This window comes from Stegostoma tigrinum, chromosome 23 (assembly GCF_030684315.1).
Source record: "Stegostoma tigrinum isolate sSteTig4 chromosome 23, sSteTig4.hap1, whole genome shotgun sequence".
Taxonomy (NCBI): Eukaryota; Metazoa; Chordata; class Chondrichthyes; order Orectolobiformes; family Stegostomatidae; genus Stegostoma; species Stegostoma tigrinum.
Window position 1 is genome coordinate 48,106,420 of NC_081376.1, and position 14,334 is coordinate 48,120,753.

The 14,334-nt window shown below is 42.5% G+C and overlaps 1 protein-coding gene across 3 annotated transcripts in view; it reads right to left on the reverse strand.

Moving 5' to 3' along the window:
• rhbdl1 (rhomboid, veinlet-like 1 (Drosophila)) overlaps nucleotides 1-14,334 on the reverse strand; it is a 239,275-nt gene that overhangs the window by 38,866 nt on the left and 186,075 nt on the right. For all 3 annotated transcript variants that reach the window (XM_048551678.2, XM_048551681.2, XM_048551679.2), the window contains one exon: nucleotides 13,626-13,738. In XM_048551678.2, the coding sequence (XP_048407635.1) occupies nucleotides 13,626-13,738 (113 nt within the window). The remainder of the gene's footprint in view (nucleotides 1-13,625; nucleotides 13,739-14,334) is intronic.

Here is a 14,334-nt window from a genome sequence, read left to right on the forward strand (position 1 = left end):
GTCATCCTGGTAATTTTTTTCTGAGCCCTCTCCATCTTGATAGTAGGGTGACCAGAACTGCTCACAGTACTCCAGAAGAGACCCCACCAACATCCTGTACAACTTCAATATGACGTCCCAACTCCTGTACTCAAAGGTCTGAACAACATGCCAAATGCCTTCTTAACCATCCTATCTATATATGATGCAAATTTCAAAGAATTATGGGCCTGAACCCCTAGGCCTCTCTGTTCTACAACTCTGGCCTTACTTATAATTGTATAAATGTTGCCTTTGTTTGCTTTACCAAAATGCAATGCCTTGCATTTATCCAAATTAAACTCCGTGCGCTGCTCTTCAGCTAATTGGCCCAATTGATTAAGATCTCTTTGTAAACTTAGATAACACTGAATAAATGTAAGTCCCATTGAAAATAAATGGAGATAAATATACCAATGATATCCCAAAATCTCCAGCTCAAATGTGCACGTCAATTCTAAAGGCATAAAATAAATGCAGTGCCTTTAATAATATCAGTTAGCGGTAATTTATGCTATTTCTACTGATGTCACTTGTTGAAGACAATGTCCTGTTACTGGCTGGCACTCACTAAAAAAATGTTGCTTTCTGCTGTTATCAACTGAGGTCAGTTAGTTGGCAGTCAGCACTTATGTAATTGCACTTAATACGAGCAAAATAACTCCTTTCTATAGACACCGTAAAAATGTCTTTCCAATGTTTTGTTGCAGCTTTCATTAGCTCATTTGCTGAATTTCAATCTTAATCCTTTAATCAATGCCCTGGAAAAGGAAGGGTCTGAGGGTAATATACGGTGCAACGTATTGGAACACCATCATTTGGCATTACAGTGGAAGAAGGAGGTCTCGGTCATCAGTCGCATCGGTGTGGGTGATGGCAGGTGAAATGCATGAGCTTCCAATTGGGAGAACACTGCAGTCAAACCGAAAAGTTACACATCCCTATTTTCTTTAAGAATAAAGTAGTAAGCTGCCGTAATCCCGGAAGTTGGCTCTCTCCGTAGTGAGAGATGTCTGTGGCAGTTCAACCTGACAGTCAGTGTACCTCTGGAGAGTGCAGAGGTTGAGATAGGACTTTTGCATAACCTTAGCAGGAATAAAATGTGCAGCGTTGGTGTCACTCTGCATTGCAAACAAGCTGTCTATCCCCCGAAAAACAAACTGTACAGACAAAGGCATTTGATATGTGCAGTATAATCCTTGAGCAAAAGCAACGAGATTCGATCTGTACTGAAATTGAGAAAATGGCTGTGTTTTGGTAAAATCGCTGGGCTAGTAATCCAGTCTAATGTTCTGAGAACACAGATTCAAGTCCCACACAGCAGCAAGGGGCATTTAAATTCAATTAATACATTTGGAATGTAAAACTAGTCTCAGTGATGAATGAATAATATGAATAAAAATTCATCTGGTTTACAAATAACCTTAAGGGAAATAAACTTGCTCCTTTACATGGTCTAGTCAATATGACTTCAGACCCACAGCACTGCAGTTGCTTCTTCACTGCCCTCTGAAAAGGCTTAGCAAGTCAATCATCTCAAGGGTAGTTAAGGTTAGACAACAAATTTGCCAGCGACAGTACGTCCAAAACGAGATAAAACAAAAATAATTGCGAGCAGTAAGTTGTGTTGACAAGGTACAGCCTGGCCAACAGGACAATGTGGAAGCTCACTAGCCACAGCTTAGAGACAGGTAAAGAAAGGAGGGGGTGATCAGTAGATGGTGAGGGGCAAGTAACAGTAAAGGAAAGGAGAGGCGAACTGTAGTGCGGTAGGAGATTTTGCAGCTGGTGTGACCAGGGCCAAAATTGTGGATATCTGTCAATCTTAAGTTTAGAAACACAAACGCTAAGGGAAGAACTAAGCTCTGGTGAGTCTATAAATCCTCCAGTCCATTCCCTGTGGCAGTAATCCAACATCAACCACCTGCTCCTTCAATGGGGAATTGGTTGAATTTCCTGGCAGGTCTCATCAGCAATAAGAGCGTAATCCTCTGATCTCGCAAAACCATATCAGCTGGCATTTTTCCTGAGAGTGTGTAATACAAACATGTAGAGTTCAACTGATTACATGCTGCTGAAATGGAAGCAATTGCAAACAGCCCATTATTACACTGAAACCATTTTCCCTAATCTAGATATAAAGATCAGACCCAACCCTATATCTATGCCTCGTGTGTGCATTGACCTTTCATCCATCTCCTTTTGGCCAACATCTTATTCAGCCTTTTCCAAAACCTTACAGATCATTTGGTGTTAACTGGATGTCAGACTGTGGTAATACCAGAGGGCATAACACCAGAATAGTTTCTTTATTCATTCACGGGATGAGGGTGTCGCTGGCTAGGCAGTATTTATTGCTCATCCCTAATCGCCCCAAGGGCAGTTAAGAGTCAACAACATTGCTGCGAGTCTAGAGTCACATGTAGGCCAGTCCAGGTAAAGATAGCAGTTTCCTTCCCTGAAGGCCATTACTGAACCAGATGACAATCAACAATGGATTCACTGTCATCATTAGATTGTTAACTCCAGATATTTATTGAATTCAAATTCCACCAGCTGCCGTGGCAGTATTCGAACCCAGGTCCCTAGAACATTATCTGAGTCTCTGGATTAACAGTCCAGCGATAATACCACTAGGCCATTGTCTCCCAATTGAGCTAGAGATGAGGAGAAATTTCTTCTCTGAGGATATGGGTGGAATTATTTACTGCAAAGGGCTGTTGAGGCCAGATCATTAAATATATTCGAGGTTGAAATAGACAGATTGTTTATGATTAAGGGCATCAAAGGTTATGGGGAAAAGGCAAGAAAATGGAGTAGCAAATTATGACATCAGCCGTGGCCTGATTGAATGTCAGAGCAGACCCAATGGGCTGAATGGCCTACTTCTGCTCTTACATCTTATGGTCTTATTATAGTCTGTGTCTTGACCCCAGGAGAAGCCAGATCCTGTTGAATATTAGCCCATTATCAGATGCTCTGTATTCCTCCCTTTCTAAGAGCAAACAAACAACAAAGTCCATGACAGATAACCTCTTATTACAACACAAACTCCCAAATAAGCTGCTTGAACAAGGTGCATGTTTGAACAAGGAGACATTATTTGAGCCATCTGTCTGATGTTCTTGACACAAGATCCAAGCCATTCGATTTTTGCCTCAATTCTGAAGCAATTGGAATTGGGAAAATGCAGAGTCTGATGAATCTTTAGGGGAGACGTGAGGCGATTGTGGGAGATAAGGGACATGAATGGGCTGAAGGGCTGAATACACATGTCCCAGAGAATTCACTGAGAAACATCCATGAGCTGTTGGCTGAGTAGCCAGCAGCACTGCCCTTAGGAACCATGTAATGCTTCATGTCAAGGGGCAGCACGTATTCTATCCATTCATACCTCAAAATTACAATCAGGTACAAGGGACTGATAAGCATGTTAGAAGCAGGAAGCTTTAAATGGGAGCCCATGTAAAATGCTCAACAAAAATGGCAGTGGCCTTGCTTTGAGCAGGAGCTGGGTTATAGGTGGTGCCTGCTATCATTAGACCTAATGCCACCCACTTCCCGACAGATGGAGGCTGTGAAAACCAGTTCCATTGTCTGCAGCCAGAAATCATGAAAACCAACTTGAGATCGTTTCTCAAGAAAAATCAGCTATATCGATTTCACATTGTGTTGTGAGAGGTCAGTCATAAACCACACAACATGGGGTCTTTTGATAGCTACCGTCTACCATGACACTCCCTCCTGATGTAACAATCCTCCTTCAAAAGGAAAAATCCTAAAAGCTAGACATCCTATATTAGAAGTAATAAGGTGACAGACACCCATAACAAGACTGTACAATCATCTTGTAGGTCAAGAAGTTACCTATAATTGTTTTGCTTTTGTGGTGTAATTGCATCATCTGAAGTAGCCTTATAATTTGAAGGTAGCTTTCCAGTGCCTATTATTCTAAACATAACCCATCTGATTAGAATGTATCATAGAAACAGTGATAGCTACTCATTATTAACCTATTTCAGAATGTTAACAGGAAGGCAACATAGTACCATTAAAATCAGAGTTTTTAAAAGCTGGTTCTTCCATCAGCTAAAATGACATTCATCATTTGCCATTGTAATTTCATAAGTTTAATCACATAAATAATTTTAATTGCAGCTTGCAGCTCTTTTAAAAAAAATCTTGCTATGACAATACTGTACATTTAAAAGGTGTTTTTTGGTCCTGGTTATTTTTATGAATATAGGTTGAGACAGAGGCACAGAGTGGTCTATTCCAAGCCAAGAAAGTAAATAACTTGTGAGGCCTTTGGGTTTATTTTAAAAGTTAGAACAGTAGAAGCAACATGAATGGGTGGAATCAGGTTCCCACAAACCCAGTGTTAAATTTTGCTTTCAATAGTTTTTGACGCTTTTAAACTGCTCCATCTTTCCCTGTTACAGCAAAATGTTTGACTTTTGTCTCTCTGCCAGAATTTTCCCTTGATGTTCTTTCCTCTTGGACTAGAGAATTGTATGTGAGACAATCTATTTTGCTAAATTTGTCTTTGCCAAGTGTGTGGATATGGCATGTCACTATGTTTTAATAGTTGCTGTTTAGTAGTTAAATAATCTATTATTCTGTTAAGTTTTTCAGCAGTCTTTTATAGTGCTGGCATCAGAGAGAATTCCCTTCTTTATCACATCTATAGAGATTAATTTCACTATGGCTTCAATTCCCAGTTTTAAGAATCTGATAGCCTCATCTTTGAGTTTTCATACAACTGAATTTAAATTTTCTCAACTTCAAATAACCCTTTCAGCACTGAACCAAACACTTCTAATTTGAAACTTCCAAACTAACTCCTTACACTGAGGTAACATATTTCTTAACAGTGGTAACTACTTTTGCTTCTGATGAAGGGTCTAGGCCCAAAACGTCAGCTTTTGTGCTCCTAAGATGCTGCTTGGCCTGCTGTGTTCTTCCAGCCCCACACTTTGTTATCAGTGCTAACTACTGCCTTCTTCAGAAACAACTCTCTTACATGTCCAGCTTCAGCCAAGATTTCTGAACATGTGAACTGAAACTGAAGAATCTTTTCCCTAACTATGCGTGTTTCCCATAAACTAGCAAATAAACCTAGATCTTTTTTATCTGAAACCTTATGCGTAATTGTATATTGTTCATTCACAAAATTCACCAAGGGAATCAAAACCCCTTTCCTCTCCAGGAAGTAGCCATATCATGTTGTATTTCAAAAGAAATCACCACAGCTACAGAAATAATTACAAGCTATTCATTAGGCCCCTTCTTAGATAGAAACCAAACCCACAAGTGACTAGTTCAAAATCCAAACCTTAAAATAATCGATATTACACTCCTTGCATCCCACTTGCAGTTCCAGAAGTTATTACTTGTGGGTTCTGGGGATCAAATGTTATCTTTTTATCTATTTGATTATGCCATAAATCATTATTCTTTCTTACAAGCAGGTCAATATATAGTTGTATAACATGAACAGCTTGCAACTCATCTTGATCATCTATGCACACTTGGATACTAACATGCAATTGTATCTCACAAAGCTAGTTGAGTTTTTTGAGGATGTGACCCAAAAGACAGACGTGGGTGGAGTGGGAGGCATTGTCTGCATGGACCTTAGTAAAGCCTTTAATAAGGTTTCACATTGTAGACTGGTTAGCAAAGTTAGTTCACAAGGGATTCAGGCAGAACTTGCCAATCAGCTACAAAATTGGCTCTACGGTAGGAGATAGAATGTAGTAGTGAAGGGTCGTTTATTGGACTAGAGGTCTATGACCAAGCAGGTACCAATGCTGGGTCCACTGCTGTTTGTCATTTATATAATTGATTTGGATATGAATTTAGGAGGCACAGTTAGTAAGTTTGAAGACGACAGCAAAATTGATGGTATATTGGACAGTGAATAAGGTTATTTAAGATTACAAAGGGATCTTTATCTGGGCCAGTTGGACGAATCTATTGGACGAATAAGGGCAGGATTTACACAGTTAATGGCAGGGCGCAACGTAGTGTTTTTGAACACAAACCTAGGGACTCAGGTACATAATTCCTTGAAAATAGTGTCACTGGTGAACAGGGTGGTTTACAAGGTGTGTAGCATGATTGCCTTCATTGCTCAGACCATTGAGTGTAGGAGTTGGGATGTCATGTTGAGATTATATCGGACGTTGGTGAGGCTTTCTTCTGGAGTATTGTGTGCAGTTCTGGTTGCCCTGTTATAGAAAAAATATAACTAAATTGGAGCAGGTTCAGTAGAGATCTACCAAGATATTGCTGGGACTGGAGAGTTTGATATATAGGGAGAGGTTGGATAGGCTGGGGCTATTTTCCCTGGTGTGTCACAGGCTGATAGGTAACCTTATAGAGGTTTATAAAATCATGAGGTGCATGGATAGGGTGAATAGACAAGGTCTTTTTCCCAGGGTAGAGGAGTCCCAAACTAGACAGCGTAGGTTTAAGGTGAGAGGGAAAAGATATAAAAGAGACCTACTGGGCAACTTGTTCATGCACAAGGTGGTGCATGCATGGAAGAAGTTGCCAGAGGAAGCGGTAGAGCATGGCACAATTATGTCATTTAAAGGCACCCGAATGAGTACAAGAATAGGAAGGGTTTAGAGAGATACATGCCAAATGCTGGCAAATTGCACTAGATCAGTTTAAGATATCTGGTCAGCAAATTGGACCAAAGGGTCTGTTTCCATGCTGTCCAACTACATGAATCTATGTCCATTCAGCCAATCAGGCTTGCTCCACCATTTAATACAATATGACCGAGCCTTGACTTCAACATCACTTTTCTGCCCACTCCCCATTTCCCTGGATATCAGAAACAAGAAATCTGTCTTTCCAAACCTTGAATGCATGCAATGTCAGAACATCCACAATCCTCTGAGGTAAAGAATTCCACAGATTCACAACCCTTTAAATTAAATCATTTCTCCTCGGTTCAGCCCTAAAAAACCTGGCCCCTATTCTAAAGCTTGTGTGTTAGATTCCCCCACTAGCAGAAATAATCTCTTAGTAACTACCCTGTCAAGCCTATTCAAAAGTCTTGTATATATCTATGTATTGCAATAAGATATTATTTACTTATAATCCGAACCCATATCACTACCTCAATCATTCAGTTGGCAATTACGCAGTGCGGGAATGGTAACTGAGCCATACAAATCACTGAGGTCTCAAGTTTGCTGTTTTGCCTTATTGTGTTTAGACAGTAGTCAGGTGGGCTAAAAGAAGGGGCCACACGGTGGCCCAGTGGTTAGCACTGCTGCCTCAAAGCACCAGGGCCCTGGGTTCGATTCCAGCCTCAGGTGACTGTCTGTGTGGAGTTTGCACATTCTCCCCGTGTCTGCATGGGTTTCCTCCCACAGTCCGAAGATGTGCAGACTAGGTGGATTGGCTGTGCTAAAATGCCCATGGTATCCAAGGATGTTTAGCTTAGGTAGGTTAGAAGGGAATGGGTCAGGGTGGGATGCTCCTAGAGTCGGTGTGGACTTGTTGGGCCAAAGGGCCTGTTTCCACACTGTAGAGATTCTAAGATTTGCTGCAGTAGGGCTCGCCCTTCCTGTGCAAGGCAGAGTGAAAAATCAGCCAGGGTAGGCTTGGTTGTCCCCTACAGTTAAATAGTTTTGTTTTGACATTCTGGTTTCTTTTTGACTATATGAGATGTGATAAAATGGATGGTAGCCAGTTAACAGCCTGCATTACACCTTACAGATTTACAATGAACATAGAACATAGAACAGTACAGACCCTTCAGCTCACAATGTTGCGCTAAACTATTAGCCTACTAAGATCATTGGCATGGAATTGAAAAATGGAAAGATTTGCCCTGCACATGAAGATTATGAGTCAATACCTTCCATAGGGGTGAAGAGTGGGGGAAAATGGAAATAAGTATATAGGAGCAGAAGGGACAATAGTTTTTACTCAGAAGCAGCACTCACACCATGTGAGTTGAACTGTGTCAAGTGCAATTGAAATTAAAGTTGTTCTCTTGATGAAGACACCCACTTAAATTAATGGGTGATTCTTGTGCAGCTTTGAAGCTGCCAGTGCCAGAGACTTGGCAGCCTTTGTAGCAACGACAGCTCCTCTTGAGAACTATAATCAATGTCTGATGAGTCAAGATTTCAGCTGAGTACACAGCTGTGGAGAAGATAGCACGATTAAATGCACAAAGAGAATTTTAATGAAAATAATGAACAATAAAGGAAACAATGGCGTGAAATATTTTTTACTAGAACTGAATGTGACGGGTTAAACCATGCAGGAAAAGCGGGGGGACTTGCAAATGTCTCCAATCAGGCACGATCAAATTCTGTAGAAAAGTTGATTATTCTGCCAAATCAAGAACTCTGATCGTCTAATACATTGAAAGAAGAGACCTTTTGCCTTTGATTAAAGGTTTCTAGTTATACATGCCTCCCCAGTCTCTCCCTATTTATTTCAGAATCCCCTTCCCCTCCGCCATTTCTGAAGAAGGGTCCAGACCCGAAATGTCAGCCTTCTTGCCCCTCTGATGCTGCTTGGCCCATGTGTTCATCCAGCTTTACACCTTGTTATCCTAGTTGTACATGATGTTTCCTATTCAATACCCAGGATTCAAAGGAGGCTTACAGAAATGCAACGGAGAAAGTCAGCCTTTAAAAGTTAAATCTATAATGGAATGATTGGCAGGCTTGTTCTTTGTATGTTTCGAATATAATCATTGCAGATGGCACTCAGCGACACTTCTAAGTTGAGAGCTCCTTTTTTTATAATGCTTCCTGCGCCGCAAATTGGGAAGATTAGTTAAGCCATTCTGAACATGGGTGGGGTTGAGTGTGCTTATCCATTTTTAATAAAAGTTGAGGAGAAATACCATGGGAACCACATACTCTCTGGTTGAATGCACCCATTACCATTATTTCTCTCTTGGTTAAGAGCATTGTCTGAAAGTTGGAACAGATATTCGCTGGCTCAAAAGGGGTGGCACCATGATTTTTAATATAGTAATAATTACATACTTTTATAAAGGAACTGGAAGGTTACCTGGCTATGAAAGAGAGAGGAAGGAGATACACATAAGTAAGTTGTCATGAAAATATAATTCCACTAAAAAGTGCTTGAAGGAAATGCAACCTCAAAGAATCCATGCTACAAGTGTGTTTTAGCTATCTATCTGATCTGTGGCTTTGAGAGTGAGTTCACACTGGAAGTGTTGAATTATTACTGCTTTTAATTGCATACAAATGCTTAATGTTTCCTGTACTACATTTTAAATAGATGAGTTAACAACTGCATTAAATAGTGGAAGAGAAATCTCACGCAAATATGTCAAGCATTTATCCACAGCATTAAAATTAGTGAGTTTACATATTAGTCTCTGAACTGTTCAATTAAAATCCCACAAATGTCATCAGTACTGGATTATTGGGCAGTATTCAGCATTTTAGACACATCCTGCAGTCTTTCACTCAATTTCCTATTGTTATCAGGAATAATTGTGGTGTTTTCCTTTTCTCAGAAGAAGCTTCTTGATGTTTAGTTATCATTGCTTCTCTGAAAGTGATCACAATACAATGCAGTGATAGAGGTGATTTTCCAATTTGTTAACTTTTTTCTAATTTTTTCATATCATGCTTTTTAAGAAGCATGTATGTAAGTGCATGCCTTATCAGAGGCATTAGCTTGATATATGTTACTCTGGGATGTCCCTGATTTCCTTCAATCTCATATGAAACCATAATTTGTTGGCAGACAAGGTTAGGCAAAGGAGGGCAATCTGTGCAGCACAGACCATCCGAGCTGTCTTGTCTCACAAGCAGAATAATTTATATAGCACTTCTCACAACCATCAGATGCTTTTCAATGTTCCTTACAACCAAGTAGAGCAATGGTTATAATGTAGGAAATACAGCTAATTTGCACCCTGGAAGCCTCCCAAATACCAGGAAATCTGCTGTACGTATTGATGATTGACAGCTAAAACTTGGACTGCTACCAGGTGTAACACTCTCATTCTCCTTTAAAATAATTCCTTGGGATTTTTAACATTCGCTTAAGCATGCAGACAGAGCCTTGGTTTATCATAGAACCCCTACAGTATGGAAGCAGGCCATTTGGCCCATCAGATCCGCAATGACCCTCCTAAAAGCAGTCCACCGAGACCCGCCTGCATTTCCCATGGCCAATCCACTTACCCTGTACATTTCTGGACTGTGGAAAGAAACCGGAAGACCCAGATAAAACGTATGCAGACACAGGGAGTGTGTACAAACTCCACACAGACTATCGCCTAAAGCTGGAATCAAACCCCGGTCCCTAGGTGCCGTCAGGCAGCAGGGCCAGTCAATGAGCTACTGTCCTGCCTAGTCAGTGTTGCACCTGAAAGGACAGCCCTTTCAACAGGGCAGTGCTCCCTCTGATCCACACTGGAGTGTTGGCCTTGATTTTTGTGCTCAAGCTCCAGAGTGGGAATTGATATTGGAACCTTATGATACAGAGGTGAATGTGTAACAAAGTGAACCAGGGCTGACATAGTTTGTCAATTACCTACTTCAAATATCTTCCAAAATGACCCATTTGCATCCTTAATCATCCAGTTAATTAAGTTGCCTGAGTTTTAAGTTATACTAGCACTTTCAGCCGGCTATAACTTCTTAAAAAACAATATTCTATATTGAATGTTGAATATTCTTGAAGTGTAAAAGATAGAAACCACTAACTGCAAGCATGAGATAATGGGAACTGCAGATGCTGGAGAATCCAAGATAACAAAGTGTGAAGCTGGATGAACACAGCAGGCCAAGCAGCATCTCAGGAGCACAAAAGCTGACGTTTCGGGCCTAGACCCTTCATCAGAGAGGGGGATGGGGAGAGGGAACTGGAATAAATAGGGAGAGAGGGGGAGGCCGACCGAAGTTGGATAGAGGAGAAGATAGGTGAAGAGGAGAGTATAGGTGGGGAGGTAGGGAGGGGATAGGTCAGTCTGAGGAGGACGGACAGTTCAAGGAGGCGGGATGAGGTGGTAGGTGGGAAATGGAGGTGCGGCTTGAGGTGGGAGGAGGGGATGGGTGAGAGGAAGAACAGGTTAGGGAGGCGTGGACGAGCTGAGCTGGTTTTGGGATGCAGTGGGGGAGAGGGAGATTCTCCTCACATACCACCCCACCAACCTCCGGATACAACGCATCATCCTCTGACACTTCCGCTATCTACAATCCGACCCCACCACCCAAGACATTTTTCCATCCCCACCCTTGTCTGCTTTCCGGAGACACCACTCTCTCCGTGACTCCCTTGTCTGCTCCTCACTCCCCTCCAACCCCACCACACCTGGCACCTTCCCCTGCAACCGCAGGAAGTACTACACTTGCCCCCACACCTCCTCCCTCACCCCTATCCCAGGCCCCAAGATGACTTTCCATATTAAGCAGACGTTCTCCTGCACATCTGCCAATGTGGTATACTGTGTCCACTGTACTCGATGTGGCTTCCTCTACACTGGGGAATCCAAGCGGAGGCTTGGGGACCACTTTGCAGAACACCTCCGCTCGGTTCGCCATAAACAACTGCACCTCCCAGTCGCAAACCATTTTAACTCCCCCTCCCATTCCTTAGACGACATGTCCATCATGGGCCTCCTGCTGTGCCACAATGATGCCACCCGAAGGTTGCAGGAACAGCAACTCATATTCTGCTTGGGAACCCTGCAGCCCAATGGTATCAATGTGGACTTCACAAGCTTCAAAATCTCCCCTTCCCCCACTGCATCACAAAACCAGCCCAGCTCGTCCCCTCCCCCCACTGCATCCCAAAACCAGCCCAGCTCGTCCCCGCCTCCCTAATCTGTTCTTCCTCTCACCTATCCCCTCCTTCTACCTCAAGCTGCACCTCCATTTCCCACCTACCTACCTCATCCCGCCTCCTTGACCTATCCATCCTATCTGGACTGATCTATCCCCTCCCCATCTCCCCACCTATACTCTCCTCTCTACCTATCTTCTCCTCTATACATCTTCGGTCCGCCTCCCCCCCTCTCCCTATTTATTCCAGAACCCTCTCCCCATCCCCCTCTCTGATGAAGGGTCTAGGCCCGAGACGTCAGCTTTTGTGCTCCTGAGATGCTGCTGGGCCTGCTGTGTTCATCCAGCCTCACATTTCATTATCTTGGATTCTCCAGCATCTGCAGTTCCCATTATCACATTTACCCCATTATCACATTAACTGCAAGCATGACTTTGACACAACATAAAATTCTGATCAATGGCCATCGAGCTGAAAAGCAAATTGTGAGTGGAATTTTCCGAGTCACTGAATGACATAGACAATTGCGAGAAAGTTGGGAAAACCCAGCAAGAATGGGAAAATTTTTCCACTTAAGGTTTTAGCGGCCAATTGAGAACCTCCATGGAGTGTGCTGTGGACCCTGCCAGCATGTATTAATATCTCACTACTCACTAATCTCAACTCATTCATGTGTAGGTTGCTATTTACCCTAGTGTAGGAGAGAAACTAGAGTCCGGCAAATCCTGACATCAAATTTGGATCATCAAAGACAGTTAGCTATCAGCTGCAGCTGTCTGCAACGCCGGGTTGACCAGAAGCTTCCAACACCTCCATGGACAGTGACCACCTGCACTCTCCATCCCTGTGGAAGTTGGCGTTTGCAAAACATCCGCTACACCTTGTCGTCAGGAAACATCTGCGACCAACTCAGAATACTGTTCAACATTTCAGTAGTGTGCTTCGGAACTCATGGCGTGGTGCTGTTGCTAGGTCACTGTGTAATAAGGACAGCCAACCATCTCATACATCAGCACACAGTGCCTCTGACAACTCAGAGCTTACTTTGTTAGCGCCCACCCACTCTGTGCTCATTGAGATGTCCACAGGATCCCTGCCTTGCCTTTTAGCACATTGCAACTTCAGTCAGAAATTACACACACAGAACAGTTCTGTCTTCACTGCAGAGAGAAAGCCAAGCAGCATTGCATGGGTGTCAGTCAAGGAAGTGAGCATGTTGCTGCTAACTATTGTAGAGTAATGTATCTGAATGTTCAGCACAGCATTATGATGAAATACTCATCACTGCTTGCTTGGAAGGTGCAGTACCAGCAATACTGAAGAACCTCACCCTTAGTGGCCAAAACACTTTTCTTGTTCACTGTTCTGGCCCTCACTGTCTCACTGCAATGGATTTACAGGATCTATAGCAGTAATTTTCCATCTTTACTCTGACAGCAACACTCAGCTGCAGAACCTGACACAGACAAGAGCAGCAACATCATGGGAATACTGTCAACTCCAAACTATGTGCTTTGGCTATATACTGCCATTTATTCATTATCGTTGGGTTAACAACCTGGTTTTCTCTACCAAATACTTTTGTGGGAACAGCATCACCAAAAGGACATTGGGGTCATTCTGCAACGTCTCAGGGTAACAGGGAGGGACAAGAAATGTGACCTAGCCAAAATCTTTCATGTCCCAACAACCAGTGAAAAATGCCAGACCCAGTACTGCTGTGTGTTTATGATTGTGTATGTGAGACTTAACTGATTGAAACAATAGCGTGTGGGTTTACCAAAGAAGTGGCTTACCTGCGAGAACACCAGCCAAGTACAGCAGCCCAATGCGCATAATCCCATGGACCATCTCAAGGGGCACTCCAATCATCAGCTGCAAGAAAGCATTGAACCCCAGTTGCTCCAACCTGCAATAACCACAAGAGCCTGATTTAGAGCCAAACAACCTTCATTCCAGGATGTATGAATGTAAATGTTAACATTCAGTGAGCTCAACCCATAGTTATGTTTAACTTTTATTCAAAGCTTAACATTCTATATCTGCAGTCACTTTATTTAACCACAATCCCACTGACATGCAGAATGGTGGCCTGTGAAATCCTCTGCAAAAGAAAACGGTTGAGGCCAAAACATTGAATGCTTTCAAGAAGGAGTTAGGTGTAGTTCTTGAAGCTAAAGGTATTAAAGGGTATGGGGAGAAATGAGAAGCAGTGGACTGTTTTAGATGATCAACCATGATCACATTGAATGGTGGAACAGGCTACGAGGGCTGAATGGCCTACCCCTGCTCCTGTTTTCTATGTTGCAGCAGAAATCAGCAATTATTTTCAAATACAAATAATTTCTTGGCCATGCCTCACACACAGTGATGGGAATCCCTACAGTGTGGAAGCAGGCCATTAGGCCCATCAGGTCCACAACAACCCTCCAAAGAGTATCCCAACCAGAACCACCACAGGCCCCCATCCTAACCTTGCATTTCCCACGGCCAATCCACCTAACC